This window comes from Amblyraja radiata, chromosome 16 (genome assembly GCF_010909765.2).
Source record: "Amblyraja radiata isolate CabotCenter1 chromosome 16, sAmbRad1.1.pri, whole genome shotgun sequence".
NCBI classification, from domain to species: Eukaryota; Metazoa; Chordata; class Chondrichthyes; order Rajiformes; family Rajidae; genus Amblyraja; species Amblyraja radiata.
In genome coordinates, this window is record NC_045971.1 from 6982583 (window position 1) to 7010373 (window position 27791).

The 27791-nt window shown below is 50.2% G+C and overlaps 1 protein-coding gene across 1 annotated transcript in view; it reads right to left on the reverse strand.

The window, feature by feature from the left end:
* Positions 1-769: 769 nt before the first annotated feature.
* The window catches only part of odad4 (outer dynein arm docking complex subunit 4), a 48469-nt gene continuing 21447 nt past the window's right edge, over positions 770-27791 (reverse strand). The window contains exon 12 of the mRNA XM_033034987.1: positions 770-1258. Within this exon, the coding sequence (XP_032890878.1) occupies positions 933-1258 (326 nt within the window). The 3' untranslated portion in view covers positions 770-932. The remainder of the gene's footprint in view (positions 1259-27791) is intronic.

The window sequence follows — 27791 nt, forward strand, 5'->3', positions numbered from 1 at the left end:
CACCAGCAGTGGCCTTACACACTAGGGGCAATTTACAGAAGCCAATTAACCTACCAATCTGCACCTTATCGGAATGTGGGAGGAAACCGGAGCATCTGGAGAAAACCCACACGGTCACAGGGAGAATGATAGCATCCGTGGCCAAGATCAAACCCAGGTCTCTGGCGCTGTAAGGTCTTTTAAAGAGCATGCATCCAGGAGAAAGAGGGTGAGTGACGGGTGTGAGTAAATAAGAAGCGTTTCTCCCAGCGGGCTGGGTGAAAATCCCACTGGAGATGGTGTTTGCAGGTTGACATTACTCGGAGGATTTATGCTGGAAAATAGCAAAACAAAATGCACCATCAAAACTCAGTCCAATTACTCTACAGGCACTAAAAAGTTAAACATTCTTAATGTTGCAATAAGTCCCTGCCTCAACTACCTCCTCCGGCAGCTAATTCCATGCACCCACCACCCCCTCTGTGTTGAAAAGTTACCCCTCAGATTCCCATTAAATCTTTCCTCCCTTACCTTAAATCTATGTCGATTCCGCTACTCTGGGCAAGAGATTCTGGGCGTCTAAATGATCTATTCTTCTCATGATTTTATACACCGCTATAACATCGCCCCTCATCCTCCTGCGCTCCAAAGATTAGATGTCAGCAGAGGCCTTGTTGAATAGTAGTACAGGTTTGAAGACCGAATGGCCTTCTCCCAGCCCTTTCCAGTGATTTGAATGAGATGCAGCAATGAATAGTTGACCAGTGGTCTGATCAGAGCCCAATGGGAATGCAATTAAGTAGAAGAAACAAGTTTATTTATATCCATAAAATCTACTCTCTGTTTACTAGACCAGACTTGAGCAATTAACAAGAGAATAATTAAATCAAAGCAAAATGGAGCTGATGGGGGTTGGGTTTGTTGACTTTTATCAGATTAGAGGTAGGGTTATTCTAGACGTTTAACACTTCCTTCAGCCCCTCAGTGACGTCCGTTCTCTCTCCTTGACCCACTTCTTCTTCAGTATCTTCAGCATCTTCCTCAGCATCTTCTTCCTTATCTTCATCCTTCTCAGCATCTTCTGCTTCCTCCTCCTCCTCCTCTTCCTCTGCTGCTTTTTCCGTCTCTTCCTCCACTACCTCTTCTTGCCCGGCCTCTTCCACTGCCTCTGCTTCCTCAGCCTCCGCCTGGTCTTTTCCCGCCACTTCTGCTGCAGTCTCTTCCTTTGGCGATGCCTTTTTCATTGCAGCATCTGTATCATCGTTTTGCACCTTTGTCTCTGGAAGAAAAAAAACCAAACGTTTGCAGGGGCTGTAATGACAGGAAGACTTATTCAACTGCTTCCCTCGGTTTTTTTCCCCCTCGATTCAGTACAGCGCGGAAACAGGCACTTCGGCTCACCGAGTCCGCACCAACCAGTGACCCCAGAACATTAACACAAGCCTACACACACTAGGGGAGAATTTGCACTTATACCAAGTCAATTAACCTACAAATCTGTACGTCTTTGGAGTGTGGGATGAAACCGAAGATCTCGGAGAAAACCCACGCAGTCACGTGTAGAACGTACAAACTCCATACAGACAGCACCCGTAGACGGGATCGAACCCGGGTCTCTGGCGCTGTGAAGTAGCAGCTCTACCGCTGCGCCAGCGTGCCGCCATTTCGTTTCAAACATTATTTTTACAAGTAATCTCCCTAATTCTTCACCACTGACCACTGCTACATCAGATATCCATTATCAATCTGTAGAATAAAGAACTGCAGATGCTGGTTTATACCAAAGATAGGCACAAAGTGCTGGAGTAACTCAGCAGGTCACGCAGCATCTCCGGAGAATAAGGATGGATGACGTTTTGGGTATGAAGAACGGTCCACACCCGAAACGTCACCCATCCTTTTTCTTCAGAGACGCTGAGTTACTCTAGCGTTGTGTCTATCTTTGGTTTAAACCCACATTTATAGCTCCTTCCTACACAGTGAGGTGAAAATGCCTGAAATATGATCCCATCTAAAGCAGGCCATTCCCTCCACAAACTGTTAATGATGTGCTGTAAGAATAGATGGGACTTTTGCAAATGTCCCAAAAGTGCCGGGCTTTCATGTCAACGCAGTGTTTTGTCCAGTGGCTACAGGAATACCTGGTGAACTCGAGCCAATGGGCCCAGTGGATGAAGGAGGATGGTTGTGGTAGTTGAAGACAACCAACGCGGCCCAGAACCTCACTAAGGCAGGAGGTCCTCATGGTAGTGTCCTGCCCACGGCCAGATCAGTCACTCATCAATCTCCTTCCTTCCATCAGAAGGTCAGAATGGAGTTACCGTGGATATGCAAAATATAGAGTATCACTGACATGTGAAAGTAAAGTGTCAAGATATTCACTAATAATCCCTTTATCCTGAATCTGTACACTGTGGACGGCTTGATTGCAATCACGCATTGTCATTTTAGTGATTGGATAGCACGCAACAAAAAGCTTCTCACTGGACCTTGGTACATGTGACAATAGTAAACTAAACTAATCGCACAGTGTTCCATTTCATTCATAACAGCAAGTGAACCAGTATATGCCTACATTGGGCATGACCCAGACAACATCCATGCATGAGCTAGTAAGTGGCGAGTGACATTCCTGTCATGCTAAACAATGGACATCTCTACCTGGAGATGTCCAACCCACCCACCTGGTCATTCAGTAGCACAGCTATCACCAAATCCTGGCAGTTCCATTAATAATAATAATGGATGGGATTTATATAGCGCCTTACTAATACTCAAGGCGCTTTACATCGCATTATTCATTCACTCCTCAGTCACACTCGGTGGTGGTAAGCTACTTCTGTAGCCACAGCTGCCCTGGGGCAGACTGACGGAAGCGTGGCTGCCATTCTGCGCCTACGGCCCCTCCGACCACCACCAATCACACACATTCACACACAGGCAAAGGTGGGTGAAGTGTCTTGCCCAAGGACACAACGACAGTATGCACTCCAAGCGGGATTCGAACCGGCTACCTTCCGGTCGCCAGCCGAACACTTAGCCCATTGTGCCATCTGTCGTCCCATGAACTTACCTGGACCAGCCACATGAATACCATGGTGACTGGAGCAGGTTAGAGACCATGTATTCTGTGGTGAGTAAGTCAGATGTGTGTTGAAATGCTCTCCACTTGTGTAGATGTACAGCTCCGACAACACTGGATGTCATTGAGGACAAAGCACCCTGGCAACCACCTTAACCATCCATTCCCTCCACCACAATCTACTAAATGCACTGCAATTACTCACCCAGACAACTTCAACAGCACCTCCAGAAACTGATGAGATCCAACATGAAGTAGGACAAGGGCAGTGGATGTCTTGGATCACCATTACCTGCTGGTTCCCCTACAAAGTCACACACCATCTTGTCTTGGAAATAGATTCTGGTCTTTCATCGTTATGGGTCTGTGGAGATTCGGCAGGGAAACAGGCCCTTCGGCCCATCGAGTCCACGCCAACCATCCATCACCCAACCGTTCACATTAGTTGCATGCTATTCCACCTTCTCATCCACTCTCTACACACTGGGGACAATTAACCTACAAACCCACACACCTTTGCGATGTGGGAGGAAACCGGAGCATCCGGAGGAAACCCACACGGTCTCAGGGAGAACGTGTAAACTCCACACAGACAGCACCCGAGGTCAGGATTGAACCTGGGTCTCTGGCGCTGTGAGGCAGTGGCTCTACCCGCTGCTCCTCCTGGAACTCTCATCAGCTCGATCGTCAGGGCAGCAGCGGTTCAAAGAGTTCAGAGCGGTTCATTTAGCAATTAGCCATGGGCAATATGTACTGCCCCAACCACAGGAACCTCGATCCTGGAAATAAATAGATAGATTGATAGGTAGACAGATAGATAGATAGATAGATAAATAATCCAGCTGTTTAACCCACAGATTATGTTCCTCTGGCCACCCAGAATAACGTTGCCAATGCCTGTACAATTAGGGAATTCGACCTACGGTATCAGAATGTTCCATGTGCCTAGTTAAAATTTCTCTTCAGTTTTAGTTATACAGCGTGGAAACAGGCCCTTCGGCCCACCGGGTCCGTGCCGACGTGCGATCCCTGCATATTAACACTATCCTACACACACTAGGGACTTTTTTTACATTTAACTGCAGACCTGTACGTCTTTGGAGTGTGGGAAAAAATCGAAGATCTCTGAGAAAACCCACGCGGTCATGGGGAGAACGTACAAACTCCGTACAGGCATCACCCGTAGTCGCGATTGAACCCGGGTCTCTGGCGCTACAAGCGCTGTAAGGCAGCAACTCTACCGCAACGCCACCATGTCGCTATTCAACCAACATTAAATTTCATTATTTACTATATTCTTAGACACCATCTGCTGACCCCCATATCCCAGCCTCTCTTATACAGGCTGGCCCCAGGTAACTCAGAGATTTCCTTTCTACTGATATCCGTGAGTCCAGTTTACCTGCCCGACTGCTGAAAAATGCCCCCAAGTCACTCGACACGTGATCATTCCAGCAGAAGGTACAGGAGCTTGAAAGCGCGCCACACCAGACTCAGGAACAGCTTCCTCCCCTCTGTTATCAGGCTTCTGAACGGTCCTTCCATAAGCTGGGGTACTGTCCCTGGAAAGGGAGCACGGGGTGTCCATGGGGACTCTGGAGGCCTTCCGTCAGTGTGGGGGGGGGGGGGGCCAAGTGTATTGGAGATAAAGTTGACAATATTTTAATCTAATAACTGATCATAAACCGCCAATGGCAGTCTTGATTTTGTTACTACTCTGTGTGTTTATATGATTAAAAACTCTTTGTATATTTAAAAAAATAAGCTAGGGTACTGTCCAATTCACCTCTACCCCATTGCGGACATTGGACTTTGTCTCTGGAACTGATGCGCTACAATGCTGAGAACTATTCTGCACTCTGTATCTCCCCCTCTGCTCTACATGTTGTACTTGAGTTCAGCCCGATTGCATTTATGCATAGTATTATCTGATCTGATCAGATAGAATGCAAAAACAAAGCTTTTCACTGTACCTCGGTACACGTTAACAATTGCTACGTTGCCAACAAATTAGAGAACCAGAGAAATGTCCAGGGTTAACAGGGAAACCATTGTGAATGCAGATTCGTGAACAGGCCTCACCCTCAACTCCTCCCAGGCCCTGTCGCTTGATACTCGCCTTCCCCCCCTTCCCTGTTCCAACAACCCAAAATATTGCCTCTGGTTCTCTTTCCACACGTTCTGCCAAACCGGCTGAGTGTTTCCCCTATTTTCCATTCTCATTAATTAGTAAGGTAAAGCCATGAGTACCTGTTGCCTGCCAGGGCCCGACACTGGGGCGCGTACACATTGATTACTGCCTACACAACCTACCCTCAGAAACGCTTCCTTCATTCACAGTCTTCTTCCCAGTTTGTTCCTCAGCTAAACTGGCATCTATTGCAGGAAAATACAAGATTATATATCTGCAGCTTCATCACTAAGACAGAGACCCGCATCCCGTGACGGCCTTTATTCTGTTCAGAAACATTCATTCCCATTACACACGCGGTAAATCACTGTCAATGGTGATCATCTTTGTTTAGTTTCAGTGATGCAGCGTGGAAACAGGCCCTTCGGCCCACCACGTCCGCGCCAACCAGCAATCCTGGACACTTGCACTATCCTACACACCTGGGAGAATTTACATTTTTTACCGAAGCCAATGAATCTATAAACCTGTCATTTTCACACAGAGGGTTGTGAGTCTGAGGAATTCTCTGCCTCAGAGGGCAGTGGAGCCCGGTTCTCTGGATATTTTTAAGAGAGAGCTAGATAGGGCTCTAAAAGATAGCGGAGTCAGGGGATATGGGGAGAAGGCAGGAATGGGGTACTGGTTGGAGATGATCAGCCATGATCACATTGAATGGTGGTGCTGGCTCGAGGGGCCGAATGGCCTACTCCTGCACCTATTGTCTACTGTTTATTGCCTTTGGGGTGTGGGTGGAAACCGGAGCACCCGGAGAACGCCCACGCGGTCACAGGAAGAACGTGCAAACGCCGTACAGACAGCAGCCGTGGTCAGGATTGAACCCAGATTTCTGGCGCTGTAAGGCAGCAACTCTACCACTGTGTCCCCTAACTTGCCAAGCTGCTAACTTGATAAAGATTAAGAAAGAACTGCAGAAGCTGGTAAAATCGAAGGTAGACAAAATGCTGGAGTAACTTAGCGGGTGAGGCAGCATCTCTGGAGCGAAGGAATTGGTGAAGTAAAGGTCACCTATTCCTTCTCTCCATAGATGCTGCCTCACCCGCTGAGTTACTCCAGCATTTTGTGTCTACCATGCTAACTTGGTAGCTGAATTTCACACAGCAAGATCCCACAAACAGAGCTGATGCTACAGGTGCACCTTTGAGACCACGGCCATCTTGATCTGGTGGTTGGGACTCAGTCCTAACGCCTCCAGATGAGGCTTCAATTGTCCTCATCACCTCTGACTATGGAGTGCAGCCAGCCGCCATTTGGAGTCATAGTCACAGAGTGATACAGTGTGGAAACAGGCCCGTCAGGCCAACTTGCCCACACTGGCCAACATGTCTCAGCTACACCAGTCCCACCTGCCTGCATTTGGTCCATATCCCTCTAAACCTGTACCTTAAACGTTGGGATAGTCACTTGCCTCAACCACCTCCTCTCACAGAGAGTGGTGAGTCTGTGGAATTCTCTGCCTCAGAGGGCGGTGGAGGCAGGTTCTCTGGATGCTTTCAAGAGAGAGCTAGATAGGGCTCTTAAAAATAGCGGAGTCAGGGGATATGGGGAGAAGGCAGGAACGGGGATGGGGATGATTGGGGATGATCAGCCATGATCACATTGAATGGCGGTGCTGGCTCATGGCCTACTCCTGCACCTATTGTCTATTGGCAGCTCGTTCCCTGCACCCACCACCCTGTGTGATCTCTTCAGTGCTTCTTTGGGGGGATGTTTGCAGCAATACAGTACGGCGTTTCAACAAGGGGAAAATCACCCTCTTTGTACTCAAGGAGTGGGATTGGAGCCCACAGCCTCCTGCCTCAGGAACCATCCGTGTGGAGAAAACTGCACCTCGTCAAAACAACAAAAATATAACTTCTGCTTTAGCTGAAAGATCTTTAGTGCTGCGAATGAAATAATACAAAATATAAAGTATAGAAACAAGGAACTGCAGATGCCGGTTAATATGCAGGGACACAGAATCCTGCAATGCTATAAACTCAGATGGTCACGGGGAGAACGCACAAACTCCATACAGACAGCACCCGTAGTCAGGATCGAACCCGGATCTCTGGCGCTGTAACTCAGCAACTTTAACGCTGCCCACGGTGACGTGAAATTAGACCGCATCATCCTGACTACGGGAGCTTGTCTGTATGGAGTTTGTATGCCCCACCCGTGACCTGCGTGGGCTATGTTGAACATTTATACCAACTATTTATGAGATTCATGCAACACTAAACATCAGTGATGTTGACTCCATCTACACCTCACGCTGCCTGGGCAAGGCCAGCAGCATCATCAAAGACCAGTCTCATCCCGGTCATCCTTCCTACTCAACCCCATTCTCCTGCCTTCTCCCCATAACCTTTGACACCCTTACCAATCAAGAACCCATCAATTTCTGCTTTAAAAATACCCAATGAGTTGGCCTCCACATTCCACATTCCACATTCCTCTTGCTAGATTCTTCCTTTTCCTTCTTTCGTGTCCATCTTCCAAGTTACAAATGTTGACCTGGCTGTCATTGTCCGTCCTGAAAAGGACACAAGCTTCTGCTGACAATCAGTGGGAGCCATCACTTGTTGCAATAGATGATGGTGGTAGCAGAATTAGCTCAGGATACGTCCAGTTTACTGCCCCGCCACTGGACGCTTCTGCTGTGGGGCTGTTAAATTCCTCCTCATCTCCTTTCTAAGGTAAGTCCAAGATTCTCCTATATGTTGATCCATTCAGCTCTTTAAGACAGGAGATCGACAGATTCTTGATTAGTGCGGGTGTCAGGGGTTATGGGGAGAAGGCAGCAGCATGGGGTGGAACTGGAGAGATAGATCAGCCATGATTAAACGGCGGAGTAGACTTGATGGGCCAAATGGCCTCATTCTGCTCCTGTCACTTAAGTTTGATGTAAAAATCCAAAGGTTATCCAATGGAGTCACTTTCATCCCCAGCCCTGTTTCTCCCTCCTCTTCAGACGATGATAGTCTCACCACTAAAGGTTCCCACAAGATAGACACAAAATGCTGGAGTAACTCAGCGGGTCAGACAGCATCTCTGGAGAAAAGGAATAGGCGATGTTTCGGGTCGACACCCTTCTTCAGACTCCACCTGAATTGTCACCTATTCCTTTCCTCCAGAGATGCTGCCTGACCCGCTGAGTTACTCCAGCTTTTTGTGTCTACCTTCGGTTTAAACCAGCATCTGCGGTTCCTTCCTACACAGTTCCCACAGGCCGTGCTTCACCCGCTCCTGCTCCACATGTGCCTCACGGAAGCACCTTCACTGGTTACCTTTGTCCTCGCTGAATACCTCCAACTTTTGGATCGCCGCATGGGTTTCAGAAGGAGTGATGCCTGGCGTGGAAGAGTCACGGATTACACTATAAGACGGGATCTTATAGAAACATATAACAACATTCTTAAGGGATTGGACAGGCTAGATGCAGGAAAAATGCATTGTACCGGGCCCTGGTGAGACCACACCTGGAGTATTGTGTGCAATTTTAGTCTCCTAATTTGAGGAAGGACATTATTGCTATTGAGGGAGTGCAGCGTAGGTGCACCAGGTTAATTCCTGGGATGGCGGGACTGACGTATGATGAAAGAATAGGTCGACTGGGCTTGTAATCACTGGAATTTAGAAGGATGAGAGGGAATCTTACAGAGACATACACAATTCTTAAAGGATTAGACAGGCAATCCTTAAAGGATGCAGGAAAAATGTTCCCGAATTTGAGGGGCTCCAGAACCAGGGGTCACATTTTAAGAATAAGGGGTTGGCCATTTAGGACTGAGATGAGGAAAAACCTTTTCCCCCAGAGAGTTGGGAAGCAAGAGGATTGGGTAATGTTTGAAGAACAACAGAAGACAACTAAAAAGACAATACGGGGAGAAAAGATGAGGTACGAAGGTAAACTAGCCAAGAATATAAAGCAGGATAGTAAAAGCTTCTTTAGATATGTGAAGAGGAAAAAAGTAGTTAAGACCAAAGTTGGACCCTTGAAGACCGAAAAAGGTGAATTTATTATGGGGAACAAGGAAATGGCAGATGAGTTGAACAGGTACTTTGGATCTGTCTTCACTAAGGACACAAACAATCTTCCTGATATAGTAGTGGCCAGAGGATCTGGGGTGACTGAGGAACTGAAGGAAATCCACATTAGGCAGGAAATGGTGTTAGATAGACTGATGGGACTGAAGGCTGCTAAATCCTCAGGGCCTGATGGTTTGCATCCCAGGGTACTTAAGGAAGTGGCTCTAGAAATCGTGGATGCATTGGTGATAATTTTCCAATGTTCTATAGACTCAGGATCAGTTCCTGTGGATTGGAGGGTAGCTAATGTTATCCCACTTTTTAAGAAAGGCGGGAGAGAGAAAACAGGGAATTATAGACCAGTTAGCCTGACATCGGTGGTGGGGAAGATGCTGGAGTCAATTATAAAAGATGAAATAGCCGCACATTTGGATAGCAGTAACAGGATCGGTTCGAGTCAGCATGGATTTACGAAGGGGAAATCATACTTGACTAATCTTCTGGAATTTTTTGAAGATGTAACGAGGAAAATGGACAAGGGAGAGCCAGTGGATGTAGTGTACCTGGACTTTCAGAAAGCATTTGATAAGGTCCCACACAGGAGATTAGTGGGCAAAATTAGGGCACATAGTATTGGGGTAGAGTGCTGACATGGATAGAGAAGTGGTTGGCAAACAGGAAACAAAGAGTAGGGATTAACGGGTCCCTTTCAGAATGGTAGGCAGTGACTAGTGAGGTACCGCAAGGCTCGGTGCTGGGACCGCAGCTATTTACAATATACATCAATGATTTGGATGAAGGGATTCAAAGTAACATTAGCAAATTTGCAGATGACACAAAACTTGGTGGCAGTGTGAACTGTGAGGAGGATGCTATGAGAATGCAGGGTGACTTGGACAGGTTGGAGGAGTGGGCAGTTGCATGGCAGATGAAGTTTAATGCGGATAAATGTGAGGTTATCCACTTTGGTATTAAAAACAGGAAGGCAGATTACTATCTAAATGCCGTCAAGTTGGTAAAAGGGGAAGTACAACGGTATCTGGGGGTCCTTATTCATCAGTCTATGAAAGTAAACATGCAGGTACAGCAGGCAGTGAAGAAAGCGAATGACATGGTCGCCTTTATAACAAGAGGAATTGAGTATAGGAGCAAAGAGTTCCTTCTGCAGTTGTACAGAGCCCTAGTGAGACCATACCTGGAGTATTGTGTGCAGTTTTGGTCCCCTAATTTGAGGAAGGACATTCTTGCTATTAACCATATAACCATATAACAATTACAGCACGGAAACAGGCCAACTCGGCCCTTCTAGTCCGTGCCGAACACTTATTCTCCCCTAGTCCCATCTACCTGCACTCAGACCATAACCCTCCATTCCTTTCCCATCCATATACCTATCCAATTTATTTTTAAGGATTGAGGGAGTACAGCGTAGGTTTACAAGGTTAATTCCCGGGATGGCGGGACTGTCATATGCTGAGAGAATGGAGTGGCTGGGCTTGTACACTCTGGAGTTTAGAAGGATGAGAGGAGATCTTTTTGAAACATATAAGATTGTTAAGGGTTTGGACACGCTAGAGGCAGGAAACATGTTCCCGATGTTGGGGGAGTCCAGAACCAGGGGCCACAGTTTAAGAATAAGGGGTAAGCCATTTAAAACAGAGACGAGGAAACACTTTTTCTCACAGAGAGTGGTGAGTATGTGCATTTCTCAACCTCAGAGGGCGGTGGAGGCAGGTTCTCTGGATGCTTTCAAGAGAGAGCTAGATAGGGCTCTTAAAAATAGCAGTCACGGGATATGGGGAGAAGGCAGGAACGGGGTACTAATAGGGGATGATCAGCCATGATCACATTGAATGGTGGTGCTGGATCGAAGGGCCAAATGGCCTACTCCTGCACCTATGGTCTATTGTCTATTGTGAATCTGTAGAATTCTCTGCCACATAAGGCTGTGGAGGCCAATTCACTGGATGTTTTCAAGAGAGAGTTAGATTTAGCTGTTTGGGCTAAAGGAATCAAGGGATATGGGGAGAAGGCAGGAACGGGGTACTGATTGTGGATGATCAGCCATGATCATATTGAATGGCGGTGCTGTCTCGAAGGGCCGAATGGCCGACTCCTGCACCCATTTTCTATGTTTCTACACTGGTGGAAGGCGATGAAACAAACGCAAGGAGCTGCTGCCTCCCACTGAGACTGGGGCGCTGTGCTGACACCACGCACCTGGGCCAGCGAACAAAGCCACTCGCTCACCCCCAGAGGATGCCAGACCCAGGATTGTGTGTGAGCTCCACCCCCCCCCCCCACTCCCACTGTGGGAAGGTATTCCCGTATTACACGGGCCACTTTGAACAGATCCTCTCCCCCCCTCCCCAAGATAGACACAAAAAGCTGCAGTAACTCAGCGAGACAGGCAGCATCTCTGGAGAGAAGGAATGGGTGATGCTTCATGGGTCAGGGGTAGGTGCAGGTAGACGGATGGTGTCGAGGGAAGTGGGTGGAGAGGGAGGCTGATATCAGGGTGGTGGAGGGGCAATGATCCAAAGATTTCATTGGATGGATTACAAAGTCCAGTCGCAGTGCTGGTACTTGGACACTGGCTCCAAACGGAGCACTGTAGTGGGAGGGCTCGCTCCCCATTCACGCACCTGCCCCACTCACGCACCTGCCCCACACACACACACCTGCCCCACACACGCACCTGCCCCACACACGCACCTGCCCCACACACGCACCTGCCCCACACACGCACCTGCCCCACACACGCACCTGCCCCACACACTCACCTGCCCCACACACGCCCCACACACACATCTACCCCACACGCACTTGCCCCACACACGCACCTGCCCCACACACGCACCTGCCCCACACACGCACCTGCCCCACACACACACCTGTCCCACACACGCACCTGCCCCACACACGCCCCACACACACATCTACCCCACACGCACTTGCCCCACACACGCACCTGCCCCACACACGCACCTGCCCCACACACGCACCTGCCCCACACACGCACCTGCCCCACACACGCCCCACACACGCACCTGCCCCACACACGCACCTGCCCCACACACGCACCTGCCCCACACACACCTGCCCCACACGCACCTGCCCCACACACGCACCTGTCCCACACACGCACCTGCCCCACACACACACCTGCCCCACACACACACACACCTGCCCCAAACACACACCTGCCCCACACACGCACCTGCCCCACACACACCTGCCCCACACACACACCTGCCCCACACACGCACCTGCCCCACACACGCACCTGCCCCACACACGCACCTGCCCCACACACACTCACCTGCCCCAAACACACACCTGCCCCACACACGCACCTGCCCCACACACGCACCTGCCCCACACACGCACCTGCCCCACACGCACCTGCCCCACACACACACCTGCCCCACGCACGCACCTGCCCCACACGCACCTGCCCCACGCACGCACCTGCCCCACACACGCACCTGTCCCACACACACACCTGCCCCACACACGCACCTGCCCGCTGTACCACTGTGCCATCCCAATTGCAGGCACAGGCCAAATGCAGAGAGGGATGCGATTGAATATGGATCTGGTTCAACCTACTGGTGTAAGACACTAACGTACATACTCATCACTGGTGTAAGACATTCACTGGCTACTGGTGTGAGACACTCTCATGGTGGGCACTGCCACTGTGAACCTACCCGGATTCGTACCCCAATTCCCGTCTGCTCGGCTGCCACGGGGTGTGTTAGGTAAAAGGTGAATGTCGCTTTCTGGAGGTTGAAGTGGATAAACAGCACGTTACACAAAGTTTCACTGGCTGTCCTGTTAACCCCTTCACCTCCTTGTTCTCAAGAGCCAGATGTTTACTGAGAATCTACAAGGTTGCTTTTCACTGTACCTCAGTATACCTGACAATAAATGCACCTGTGTGGGGTTGTGTGTGGAGTGGATGGGGCTGAGATACAGTGCCCTCCATAATGATGGGGGCCAAAGACCCATCATTTATTTATTTGCCTCTGTACACCACAATTTGAGATTTGTAATAGAAAAAAAAATCACATGTGGTTAAAGTGCACATGGTCAGATTTTATTAGAGGCTATTTAACCCTAACCCTAACCCCAAAGAACTAACTAACCAACTAAAGGGCCTGTCCCACTTTCACGACCTAATTCACAACCTTTTTTACTCGTGGACATTTTTCATTATGGTAGAAAAACCGCCCCGACCTACTTGATGCCACGAGTACCTACGACTAGCATTATGGCCTGCTACGACCTACCTACGACCTCGTGACGACCATGCTGCGAGTATGAGTCAAGGGCAAACTCGCCAGAGGTCGTGAATTATGTCGTGAAAGTGGGACTAACTCCAACACTGCCTCGTGCCACACCCGCTCCTGCTCCACACGTGCCACAGGGAAGCACCTTCACACCTCGCTGGTTACCTGTGTCATTGGCGAGTACCTCCGTCTTTGGGGTCGCAGCAGGGGTTTCAGAAGGGGTGATGCCTGGTGTGGAAGAGTCACGGATTGCACTATAAGACGGGATCTTATAGAAAGATATAACATTCATAAGGGATTGGACGGGCTGGATGCAGGAAAAATGTTCCCCGTGTTGGGGGAGTCCCAAACCAGGGGTCACAATTTAAGAATTATGGAGGATTATGCAGCTCTTTGGGCTAACAGAATCAAGGGATATGGGGAGAAAGCAGGAACAGGGTACTCATTTTGGATGATCAGCTATGATCATATTGAATGGCGGTGCTGGCTCGAAGGGCCGAGTGGCCGACTCCTGCACCTATTGTCTATGTTTCTACACTGGTGGAAGGTGATGAAACAAACGCAAGGGGCTGCGGCTTGTGAAGCTGTGAATATGCAGGGGTTGGGCTGCTTTGGGTAATGGAGAGTGTCTGTGAAAGATTAGGCTTCACTGGTGGTGACATCGTAGGGTGGAGGCCCAGTTCTTGGTAATCACGTGACTTACCTGTTGCCACCGAGTCTGGACCTCTGCGGGAGTTTCAGGTAGCTTCTGCCCATGTGACCCACCGAGTCTGGCCTTCTGAAGATGTTTCTACTTTGTTTCTGAGCACTGAATCAGTGATTGGGTAAAGGAGTTGCCTCCCATTGTATCTTCCCGCCAGTATTTGTGATTGGTTTGTCAGGGTTGCCTCCCCCTGTACCTTCGTGCCGTTAGTTTCCAGCCACTGTATAGGGGTATAAAAGGATGATCGTTCCGTTGGGGTGGGTCAGTTGTCTTTCCTTCTATTCTGTTTGCACGAAGCTGCTGAGGGCTCGAGTTAGTGGATCCTAAACCGGCCCCGCGGTGAATACTAATAAAGAAGGGTTTGGACTCCAGTGTTCGATTCAGTGTTTTACTGACCCAGACTAGGGAGGGTAGAAGAACTGGAATCAACATTTGGGGGCTCGTCCGGGATCTCAAAGGATTGCCAACACGAGGAATCAACAAACCTACCCTGATTGTGACTCCCTTCCCCGTCTGCTCGGCTGTTGCGGGGTGCATGATGCACGTCCTGTTCTGGAGGGTGAAGTGGATAAACAGTGCGTTACACAATGGTCACGGGCTGTCCTGTTAACCCCTTCACCTCCTTGTTCTCAAGAGAAATGAAACCTTGAACTTGAATCTGCAAGGTTGCTTTTCACTGTACCTCGGTACACCTGACTAAACTAACTAGCTAATTAAATAACTAACTAACTAACCAATTAATTAACTAACTCCAACCCAGCTCGTGCCACACGAGAGGGTTAATAGCTCAGTACAATCGCCTCCCACACCCTTCGTAACGGTCTTAAGCCACTGTCGTAGAGACGCCAGAGACGGCAAGTGCTGTAATTTGGGGGGAAAATGCTCAAATGCTGGAGGAACTCAATGGATCAGGCATCATCTGTGGAGGGAATGGTCAGATGACATTTCACATTCGGACCCCTTCTTCAGACTTCTTGAAAGAAGGGTCCTGACCTAAAACATCGTCAGTCCATTCCATCCACAGATGCTGCCTGACCTGCTGAGTTCCTCCAGCTCTTTGTGTTATTGTAGTGGGAGAACTCCTCACCCTCACATGGGCGAGGGATTCCATTACAGTTCCATTACTGTTTTTGAGATCTTTTCTAGGAAGATGCTACATAGAGCATTGAGCCAGTGGCATTACCTTTACCTGCGGCTCCATAGTTACAATTTGATGGCATCCACACATCTTAGTTCACATTTTCTGCCACTTATTTTTCTGTAAAACCTGTACATATTTCAGGAAGGAAAGGCAGGAAGATGGAACTGGAGAATAAGGATGTCAGTCAGAATAAATCTCGTTGCCTCAAAGACGGAGCTATCCAGCGCGACTGACACTTTGGTGACACATTCTCTCAGCTCCTCTCAGCCTCGAGTTAAACTTTATACTTCCAGGATACAGCGCGGAAACACTGAATCCACGCCGACCAGCGATCGCCTCGTACACCAGCGCTATCCGACACACTCTAGGGACAATTTACAATTTACTGAAGCCAATCTTTGGAGTATTGGAGGAAACCGAAGCGCCCGGAGAAAACCCACACGGTCACGGAGAGAACATACAAACTCCACACAGACAGCACCAGACGTCAGGATCGAACCCGGGTCTCTGGCGCTGTGAGGCAGCAGCTCTACCCGCTGCGCCACCACTGTGCCGCCCCTAGTTACAGATGATAATCTGGGGCGGAAATGTCTACAAGACACCAACGCCCATGGCATGGGAGGGTCTGGGAATCCCAGGGTCCATTTATAAGAAGCAAATACAGGATAACTGAGGCGAGTGAGGACAAGCTAATTGAAAGTCGTGCTGAAGTTGGCCACCTTAGTGTGAACCTGCTTCTCCAATCCACACTGGGATAGACATGCAGCGAACTTGCATCACCTGATCTTTGATATCATCTATGATGTTTGGTTGTAGAACGAGAGACAGTCAGTTACCCCTTTGGATCATTGATTGAGATAGATAGCTAGATAGATAGCTAGATAGATAGCTAGATAGATAGCTAGATAGATAGCTAGATAGCTAGATAGATAGCTAGATAGATAGCTAGATAGATAGATAGATAGATAGATAGATAAAACAGATAAGATAGATAGATAGATAGATAGATAGATAGATAGATAGATTGCGAGATAGATAGAGAGACAGACAGACAGACAGACAGACAGACAGACAGACAGACAGACACAGACAGACAGACAGACAGAAAGACACAGACAGACAGAAAGACACAGACAGACAGACAGACAGACAGACAGACAGACAGACAGACAGACAGACAGACAGAAAGACACAGACAGACAGAAAGACACAGACAGACAGAAAGACACAGACAGACAGACAGACAGACAGACAGACAGACAGACAGACAGAAAGACACAGACAGATACATAAATAGTTATGAGCTACAAAGACGTGGCCAGGCTGGGACGTTTATCCCTGGAGCGTAGGATTTGCGGGGTTAACCTTACAGAGGGATAGAGAATGATGAGGAGCATGGATAAGGTGGAGACTTCCTGGGTCAGACTGAATTGTTCAGATGTCAGAGATTAATCTCACCGCTTACAGCTGATACCAATTACGGAGAATAATGACAGGCATTTCCATGAATATTTTGGGCAACTTGAGCAAGTTTGTGGTTGCATGTTGAAATGGAACATCCTGTGACCTTGGCAACCTGGCCAGTGGAGGAGCTCGCGGTTTCACCGCGCTGAGAGTAGGTGGGATTACTGCTGTTGACACGAGTACTGGGGGCGAGGGGGAATCTCTTTAGCCAGAGGGTGGTGAATCTGCGGAATTAATTGCCACAGAAGGGTGTGGAGGCCAAGTCTATGGATATTTTTAAGGCGGAGATTGACCCATTCTTGATCAATGCGGGTGTCAGGGGAGAAGGCAGGAGAATGGGGTTGAGAGGGAGAGATAGATCAGTCATGACTGAATGGCGGAGCAGACTTGATGGGCCGAATGGCCTAATTCTGCTTCAATAACTTATGAACTAACAAAGGCAACACGGGTGAGGGTCAAGGTCAGGGTCAAGGTCAGAATCAGGGTCGGGGTCAAGGTCAGAGCCAGAGTCAGGGTCGGGGTCAAGGTCAGAGTCAAGGTCGGAGTCAGGGTCAAGTTCAGGCTCAGGGTCAGGTAACATGTACAAGCTGTGTTTAACAATAGCAAGGCCATGATGGAGCAGTCGAACAGCAGGAGAACCTACCAGAAGGAGCTCCAGAGGGATGTCCACTTGAAGGAGATGGAAGCAGACACACAGAATCAGACGAGGTGGAGGTTAGCGAATCTAAGTGGAAGATCAGACACAATCCTGCTGAGCTGAACAACCAGCAGCCCACCTGTACGTGAAGCCATGGACCACTGACCCTCTGATTCATCTTCCTTGGGACCGGGCTGTTGCGATTCCACCTCTCTCCCCCCCACCACCACCACCCTCTTCCCGCACTTATGTCTTAGTTTCGTTTAGAGATACAGCGCGGAAACAGGACCTCCAGCCCACCGAGTCCGCACCGACCAGCGATCCCCTCACCCTAACACTATCCTACATGCTAGGGACAATTTACAATTTTTACAATGCCAATTAACCTACAAACCCGCATGTATTTGGAGTGCGGAAGGAAACCGGGGCAGCTGGAGAAAGCCCACACAGGTCACGGGGTGGAACGTGCAAACTCCGCACAGACAGCACCCGTAGTCAGGATCAAACCCGGGTCTCTGGTGCTGTGAGGCAGCAACTCTACCATTGTGCCACCGTTTCCTTGCAGGACATTCCTATAGTGAGTGGGATGGGGGGGAAGGCTTTAGAGGTCAAGTCAATGGATATCTTTAAGGCGGAGATCAATAGATTCTAGATTAGTACGGGTGTCAAGAGGTTATGGGGAGAAGGCAGGAGAATGGGGTGAGGAGGGAGAGATAGATCAGCCACGATTGAATGACGGAGTAGGCTTGATGGGCCGAATGGCCTCATTCTGCCCCTCTCAGTTATGAGCACCAACCATGCCCAGGAAGTGGTTGAATTTTCTCAAGGGCGGGGAAGTGAGTGAGGGGTAGAATCGTCGAAGACTGTTGATGACTCACTGTGCTGGCTACGCTAGGAACCTACCCTCACATTCAACGGTTTCTTCAGACTTGCTGATCTCACCGGCTGTCGTGCCTATGGTGGTTTAAAGTAAAAGGTTAACAATTTCACCTCAGTTACTGCAACCCATTATTTCAGCTAACTAGTCATATCATTCAGCTCCTGGCAAAAAACCTGCCAGTGGCTTTAGTCCTTGAACATGTAGATCCTCAGATCAGATCCCTCGCTTGACCTGACTTCAGGAGCCCGACTCGGCACAGACGGCCTTCAATCTTCACTGTTAGAATCCACATGTCCTGTATACCTCTGATCTTCACAAAGCCTTTCCCCATTTTCAAAATTTCATTCCAATAATTGTCTTGCATTCATTAAATGCATCAAAGTGATTTATCTAAGCCACTCAGTTTAGATTAGTTTACTTTAGTTTCGAGATGCAGCGCAGAAAAAGGAACTTCGTGCCACTGAGTCCGGGACGACCAGCGATCCCCGCACACTAACACTATCCGACACACACTAGGGACAATTTACATTATTACCAAGCATAAATGTGGCAGAGAATTCCACAAATTCACAACTCTCTGCGTGAAGAAATTTTTCCTCATCTCAGTCCTAAATTGCTTACCCCTTATTCTTAAACTGTGACCCCTGGTTCTGGACTCCCCCAAAATCGGGAACATGTTTCCTGCACCTAGCCTGTCCAATCCTTTAAGAATTTTATATGTTTCTATAAGATTTCCCTCTCATCCTTCTAAATTCCAGTGAATACAAGCCCAGTCGATCCATTCTTTCATCACTTGGACTTGGAGATGTCACATTTAATTATGTTGTATTATACGCCACCCCCCCCCTTCCCATGACATCAGTCTGAAGAAGGGTCTCGACCCGAAACGTTGCCTATTTCTTCGCTCCATAGATGCTGCCTCACCCGCTGAGTTTCTCCAGCTTTTTTGTCTACATTTGCACAGCCTTTAATGGTTGCATTAGTAACAGCCTGCTTTCATATGATATCTAAAACCCTGTGTTATGTCAATCTACTGTGAATCAGTATCCCTCTCTCATCTTGCTCCGCCGCCAATTCCCAGAGAGTAAGAGACCTCTTCATTCTTTCCACTGAAATCTACTAACTTACAGTATCTATATAATAATTAAAAATTCTATTGCACAGATATGGTGAATCCGTGCATATTGACACAAATCCACTCCAGATCCAACACTCTCTACCGCTCGAGTCCACTATTTCTTTCCGATCAATTCATTGACCGGAGGACCCCGAGTTGCAAGATTGTTTGCAAGCTTCAGCATGGAAGCAGGCAGCTGCAACCTATAGACAGTATACGGCCTCCTCCAGCCCAGGCCTACAGAAGGAGTGTCGTAGGGCTTCAAGGATTGCCCTGTGCGTAGGGTTGCCAACTGTCCCATATTAGACGGGACATCCCGTATCTTGGGCTAAATTGGTTTGTCCCGTACGGGACCGCTCTTGTCCAGTATTTGACTGTTACTACTCGGGTCGAGGGGACTGTCGGGTTGGACCCCGCCTCACCCGTCCCGACGTAGTGCAGCCCATGGAGTGCAGCAGCAGCAGCAGCAGCAGCACTGCCGATCGCCCGTGGCCCCGTCGGTCGGTCGGCAGCCCGGCCAGCTGTCCGACCTTCGGAACTTCGCTTACCGCCGACCCCACCACCACCCCTCCTCCTCATGGGCCGATGATCGGTTGATGAGTTGGATGGGGTGCCGGACTTTGCGCACGACGTCGCGCGGCCTGGGCCCGAACTCCTCAGCTGGGCTTCGTGTGCAGTCCAGCACCTGGGCCAACTCATCATTCACCCAGCCACGGCCGAGTCGGTCAACGAATTGCCGTGGGGAATTTGTCCCTTATGACCTTTTGTCTCTTATTTGGGAGTGTGAGAAAGTTGGCGACCCTATCTGTGGGCCACGGGTGTTCAAGATTAAACCCTGGGGAGACAGGAGGCAGCAGATGCTGGAGCAGGCATAGAGAGTGTTGGAGGGAGGGACAAGGAGTCGAGCAACATCTGTGGAGGCAGTAGGTGGAAGCCCACACTTTGGGTTGAGATCTTACATCAGGACTCACAGCTCCTGGACCCTGCTGCGGGTAATTCACTTGTTGGAACGTTGGAGATGATCGGAAAAGGGCTCTGTGGCTGGGCCAGGAGTTCATTCTTTGGACTTCAGTCTTTAGAGATACAGCGCGGAAACAGGCCCTACGGCCCACCGAATCCGCGCCGACCAGCGATCATCCCGTACACAAATGCTATCCTGCACACTGAGGACAATTTACAATTATACCAAAGCCAATTAACCTACAAACCCCCACGTCTTTGGAGTGTGGGAGGAAACCGGAGCACCTGGAGAAAACCCACGCAGGTCACGGGGAGAAGGTACAAACTCCGTACAGACAGCACACGTAACCGGGATCAAACCCAGGTGTCTGGCGCTGTGAGGTAGCAACTCTACCGCTGCGCCACCGTGCCACCACATACCCGGTTACCAGTCACACCTCCAAGGATAAGTGTGGCAAGTGTGGAAAAGTGTGGATGGTGTTCACATTAGAAACAGCTCCAAGCCAGAATGGAGACACAAGGTTTCAATATTACATATCACACTGAAAGTTGTAACATTTAACCTTTATCTGTCCACTGTGAACAGCTTGATTTTGTTCATGTACAGCCTTCCTTTGACTCTATAGCATGCAAACAAACGCTTTTCGCTGCACCTCAGTACACGTAACGAAACGTTGTATAAACAAGGAAGGGCAGATGCTGGAAACCTGAGTAAATCACAAGTGCTGGAGGTCCTGTCCCCATCTACCTTTTCCAGCTATCTCCCCCCCACTGTGTGTTGAGGCTGCCCCCAACTGAAGAAGGGTCCCAGCCTGAAACATCGCCTGTCCATTCCCTCCACAGATGTTGCCTGACCCGCTGAGTTCCTCCAGCACTTTGTGGTGTTTTACCTCGAGTCAGCCCTTGTGTAGAGATCAGACCAAAGTATAGATGAGACTGTGGCATGATATAACTGGTTTATACTAAAGATAACACTGGAGTAACTCAGCGGGTCAGGCAGCATCTGTGGTGACGTTTTGGAGCAGGACTGATTGTAGTGTGGGGGGAGGCTGGATTTGGACTTGTTTTTCTCTTGCTTCCAGACTCCTCCCCCCCCCCCCCCCCCCCACCCCCTCCGACTCATCTACCATCAGCCTGAAGAAGTGTCCTGACCCGAAACGTCACCACAGATGCTGGCTGAGTAACTCCAGCACTTTGCACCGATCCACAATATAACTGGACTGTAACTAAACTCCACTGCACTGACTAGCTAGAGCACCTACCAGGAGCAGAAACGAGACCACTCTCAGATGAATAAAGCCGACACACAGAGTCAGACGAACTGGTGCCTAGCGTATGAAAGTCAGAGATTACACACAATACCTCACTACAGCAGTCCCTTTACAGACATTTATCTCTTCCCGTTTCTGCAGCCTCGTAAATCAGGCTCAAAAGCTCCGACATGAGGGAGCACACGTGTGGCGGTGTCACTGAGCATGTTTTGTTCAGTCTCTGCTCCACACGTGGTCTCAGAGGATCCCAGGGGTGGGTTATAGTGGGAAAGACCTTCAGGCATGGGAATAATGAGGAGAAATGTCTCCTATTTCGCCAAGGTCCAATGGGTCAATTATAGGAGAGAGTGGGAGGGGAGAGTGGGGAGAGGGGAGTGGGGGGAGAGGGGAGAGAGGGGAGTGGGGGGAGAGGGGAGTGGGAGTGAGTAGTGGGGGGAGAGGGGAGAGGGGAGTGGGGGGAGAGGGGAGAGGGGAGTGGGGGGAGAGGGGAGTGGGAGTGAGTAGTGGGGGGAGAGGGGAGAGGGGAGTGGGGGGAGAGGGGAGTGGGGGGAGCGGGGAGAGGGGGGGGAGAGGATGGGGGGAGGGGGGTAGTGGGAAGGGGAGAGGGGGGGAGAGGGAAGAGGAGAGTGGGGAGGGGGGAGGGGTGGGGGGGAGAGGATGGGGGGAGTGGGGAGGGTGGAGAGGGAAGAGGGAGGAGGGGGAGGGGAGAGTGGGGAAGGGGGAGGGGTGGGGGGGAGAGGGGAGGGTGGGGGAGGGGGAAGTGGGGAGGGGGGAGGTCAATAGTGGTGGTGGATGTGAAATTCATTGCTAGAGAAGACTGTGGAGGCCAAATCAATAGAAATGTTTATGGTAGAGAGATAGGTTTGTGATTAGTGCGGATAGCAGGGGTTACAGGGATAGATCGGCCATAATTGAATAGTGGAGTAGACTTGATGGGTCGAATGGCCTAATTCAGCTCCTATCACATGAACCTATGGACTTGTAAACTGGGAAGGATGGCAAATGAGTGCTGGGAGTCAGGGAGTAGATTGTAGGAAGGAACTGTAGATGCTGGTTTAAATCGAAGATAGACACAAAATGCTGGAGTAACTACGGGACAGGCAGCATCTCTGGAGAGAAGGAATGGGTGACGTTTCTGGTCAAGACCCTTCTTCAGACCGATTCAATCTGAAGAAGGGTCTTGACCTGAAACGTCACCCATTCCTTCTCTCCAGGGATACTGCCTGTCCCGCGCAGTTACGCCTGCATTTTGTGTGGGGAGTTGGGGTGGGACACTAAAGTTATCACCGCGTTTAGTCCGCTCATTGAGACCTACCCTCAGAACACGATGAGTCAGCAGCCTCAGTGCCTATGCAGGAAAACAGCAAGTTAATCAACATGACTCAGTGTATACCAGCCGTCTCTGCAGTATCGCACGGGGCGTTGGGGGTGATGGGAAGAGAGGCCGTGGGGCTGTGGCCACAGTGGTCGGCGGGTGGTCACTGGGGACATGCGACGGGCTCGCAATATAACAGCCGCCTGCCCGGCACCCCGACCCTGCACCCCGACCCTGACCCCCGACCCTGCGCCCCGACCCTGCGCCCCGACCCTGCGCCCCGACCCTGCGCCCTGACCCTGCACCCCGACCCTGCACCCCGACCCTGCACCCCGACCCTGCACCCCGACCCTGCACCCCGACCCTGCACCCCGACCCTGCACCCCGACCCTGCACTTGCCGTTGGGTCAAGTCACTACCGCTGGGGCAACTGCTGTGGACCAAGGTGCAATGGGGCAATGATGATGGGGGGGGGGTTCATTGATGATGGGGAGGGGGTGGAGTACAGATGTCACTCTCCATGGACATAAGGCTGGCAAGCCTGCAACACAATGATCACTGAGGTTGTGTGTGGCTGGGTGAGCTGATGGTGGGTGATACCACCACACCATCGATGATACCCTCCCATCCCCCCCCCCCCCCCCCCCCCCCCCCCCCACCTGGAGGTCATTGAAGGGTCAGGACCAACTCTGAAGCTGTCTGGACGTGGCTGAGAAGGAGCAGGTGTGGGGGATGGTGTGAGGCCGGGAGTTCGGGACTGGACCGGGGGGCATCAACGAGGGTATCTGGACACGGGCAGCTTCTCCGGACTACCTACCCGGAGATTCAAGGACCACTTCCGCCCTCTCAGGAGGCGTATCAGGATCTGTGGCAGGAAAACACCGGTTACACCAAACCCACGGCAGGCCGGCACCCTGTCTACCCCCCCCCCCGAGACACACGGTGTGGGGACAGTCAGTAACCTGGGGAGCACGGCAGCACCCAAGGGGAGCCAGACCGCCCCCCCCAGGGAGTTCAACAACACCCGAGGGAGGCAGACAACAACCAAGGGGAAGCAGACAACACCCTGGGGAGCCAGACAGCACCCAAAGGTGTCATTCAGCACCCAAGGGAGCCAGGCATCTACTGAGGGATCCAGCATTGTCGGGGACTGACAGCACCCTGGGGAAACAGATAGCACCCAGTGAGCCAGTCAGCACCCGGGAAAGTCAGCTAGCACCCAAGGGAGCCAGGCATCTACTGAGGGATCCAGCATTGCCGGAGGCTGACAGCACCCTGGGGAAACTGCCAGACAGCACCCAAGGGAGGCAGACAGCACCCAAGGGAGCCTGGCATCAGCTGAGGAACCCAGTGTTGTTGGGAACAGACAGCATCCTGGAGAACCAAACAGCACCCGAGTAGCCGTTCACATAGCACCCAAGGGTGGCCCGCCGAGTCCGTGCTGACCACCCATGCTATCCCACTTTCTCATCCAATCCCTACACACTAGGGGCGATTTACCGAGGGCCGATGAACCTACAAACCCGCACGTCTTTGGGATGTGTGAGGAAACGGGAGCAGGGTCACGGGGAGAACTCCACACAGACAGGCAGCACCCGCGGTCGGGGTGGAAGCCGGCTGTCTGGCGAGGTGAGGCAGCAGCTCCACCCGCTGCGGCAGGGTCGGACAAGGGGGACGGCTGCAGGAGGGAGCGGGGAGAGGGGCTAGGGCTGTGGTTGCTATAGTAACCCACCGCTAAAACCAACACCTCGCTTCGTGTCACCATCGGTTTTCTCCGTCTTGACTCGCTCAATGTACACCGGAGAAACTATTGTGGTAAGATGGAGAGGTTAAACAAATCTCTACGCTGCCCTTACACATTATGTTTACACAGACGCTGCCCGGAATGTACCCAACCCTGCCCTTCATCACAATGAATGCTCTCTTAAACATCACGTCAATATTGATCCCTCCCCCACCCAAGTCGCACCAACTTCTCGTTTTCACCCAACAAACATCTAACAATGGCCTGTTTCATAGAAACATAGAACATAGGTGCAGGAGGAGGCCATTAGGCCCTTCGAGCCAGCATCGCCATTCACTGTGATCATGGCTGATTGTCCACAATCAGTAACCCGTGCCTGCCTTCTCCCCATATCCCTTGATTCCGCTAGCCCCTTGAGCTCTATCTAACTCTTTTATTTAATTCATCCAGTGAATTGGCCTCCATTGCCTTCTGTGGCAGAGAATTCCACAGATTCACAGCTCTCTGGGTGAAAAAGTTTTTCCTCATCTCAGTTTTAAATGGCCTCCCCTTTATTCTTAGACTGTGGCCCCTGGTTCTGGACTCCCCCAACATCTAGCGTGTCCCATCCTTTTATAATTTTATACGTTTCTATAAGATACCCTGTCATCCTTCTAAATTCCCGTGAATACAAGCCCACTCTTTCCAATCTTTCCTCATATGACAGTCCCGCCATCCCAGGGATTAACCTCATGAACCTACGCTGCACTACCTCAATAGCAAGAATGTCCTTCCTCAAATTGGGAGACCAAAACAGCACACAATACTCCAGATGTGGTCTCACCAGGGCCCTGTACAAATGCAGAAGGACCTCCTTGCTCCTATACTCAAATCCCCTTGTTATGAAGGCCAACATGCCATTAGCTTTCTTCACTGCCTGCTGTACCTGCATGTTTACTTTCAGTGACTGGTGTACAAGGACACCCAGGTCTTGTTGCCCTTCCCTTTTTCCTAATCTGATACCAGTGAGATAATAATCTGCCTCCTTGTTCTTGCCGCCAAAGTGGATAACCTCACATTTATCTACATTATACTGCATCTGTCATGCATCTGCCCACTCACTCAACCTGCCCAAGTCACCCTGCAACCTCCTAGCATCCTCCTCATAGTTCACACTGCCACCCAGCTTTGTGTCATCTGCAAATTTGCTAATGTTACTTGTAATCCCATCATCTAAATTATTAACCACAACCAGAGAGCAGTACTGAACTATCATCCACCTCTTTGGTGACCCTCAGACTATCCTTGATTGGACTTTGCTGGCTTTACCTTGCACTAAACGTTATTCCATTTTCATGTATCAGTACACTGTAAAATGGATCAATTGTAATCTTTCCGCTGACTGGTTAGCACGCAACATAAGCTTTTCACTGTACCTCGGTACACGTGACAATAAACTACACTGAACTGACCCGGTTGCATCACAGCCCGCTCCAATGCCCAGGAAAGAAGAAGATTGCAAAAAGTGGTGGACACTGCCCGGTCCATCACCGGTTCTGACCTCCCCACCATCGAAGGGATCTACAGGAGTCGCTGCCTCAGAGACCCACACCACCCTGGCCACGTTCTCATCTCACCACTGCCATCGGGAAGTAGGTACTGTAACATCCAGGTTCAGGAACAGCTTCTTCCCTGCAGCCATCAGGCTATTAAACATTCAACCTCAGATAAGCTCTGAACTCCATCGACTTAGGGAGATTTTTTTTGACTTTGCACTATTATTGTTCTGTATTTGTTTGCTTGTATTATATATACATTGCTTGTTTCAATATTGGTTTTACAGAGTACTGTGTTTACGTATGTGTTATGCTGCTGCAAGTAAGAATTTCAGTTCCGCCTCGGGAGGTATGACAATAAAACACTCTGGACTCTCTGCTCCCCCCTCCCTCGCCTCTCCCTCTGTGGGGGGAGAGGGATCCTCCGCTTGTCGCCTGGTTAGAAAACTAAATGATGACGTTTAACCTGTCGGGTGTGTTGGCATCGACAGGTACCGTTCTGTGTTGATCAGAATTTGCTTTTCAACACTTTCACTACGGAAGTAAAGTTCTGGTCTTGCTTGGCCTTGTGCTGGCCTTGCAGATCTGGCAAACCTTCCATCGTGCCATCAGCCACCCTGACCCGAGTCTCACAGTGACCACCTTGGGTGCAAGTTGACCACAGTCACCAGCTGACCCCCTCCGCCACCCACACCACTCCCCCTCCCGCACCCCTGACATGGCATCCATCACCTCTGCCCTTTACGTCCACTCCCAGTTAGACAACGGCCCGAGAACTGAGTCCATCTTGAGTTAACCACAGCTTGGTTGCCGCAGAGAAGGAGGCCATTCAGCCCATCGAGTCCACACTGATGCTTCAGACTTTAGAGATCCAGCGCAGAAACAGGCCCTTCGGCCCCACCGAGTCCGCACCGACCAGCAATCACCCGTACACCAGCATTATCCCACACACTAGGGACAATTTACAATTTACAGAAGCCAATTAACCTACAAACCTGCACGTCTTTGGAGTGTGGGAGTAAACCAGAGCTCCCGGTGAGAACGTGCAAACTCCGTACAGACAGCACCCGTAGTCAGGATCGAACCTGGGTCTCAGGCGCTGTGAGGCAGCAAATCTACCGCTGCGCCACCCTGCCACCCATGTGTTCCAACTAGTCCTGTTCATCATGACAATGTAGATACTGCCAGCTGGAGTTTGAATGCCACAGTGAGTCAGTCTCCTGTGGGCATTTTACACCCCAACCTCTCGACGTGAGATGAAATATTTCCTCTTGGCTCCTTCAGGTTCGTTTGCCCTTCACCTTCGTTTAATTTTACGCTTCACCCCTCTCTATCGACTCCATCCACATCTTCCATGAACTTAAATACCTCCATTAGGTTTCCTCTCAACTTCCAAGGAGAAGAATCCAAGGTGAGACACAACTCTCCAATCTATCCATCCCCGGAGTCATTCTGGTAAATCTCAT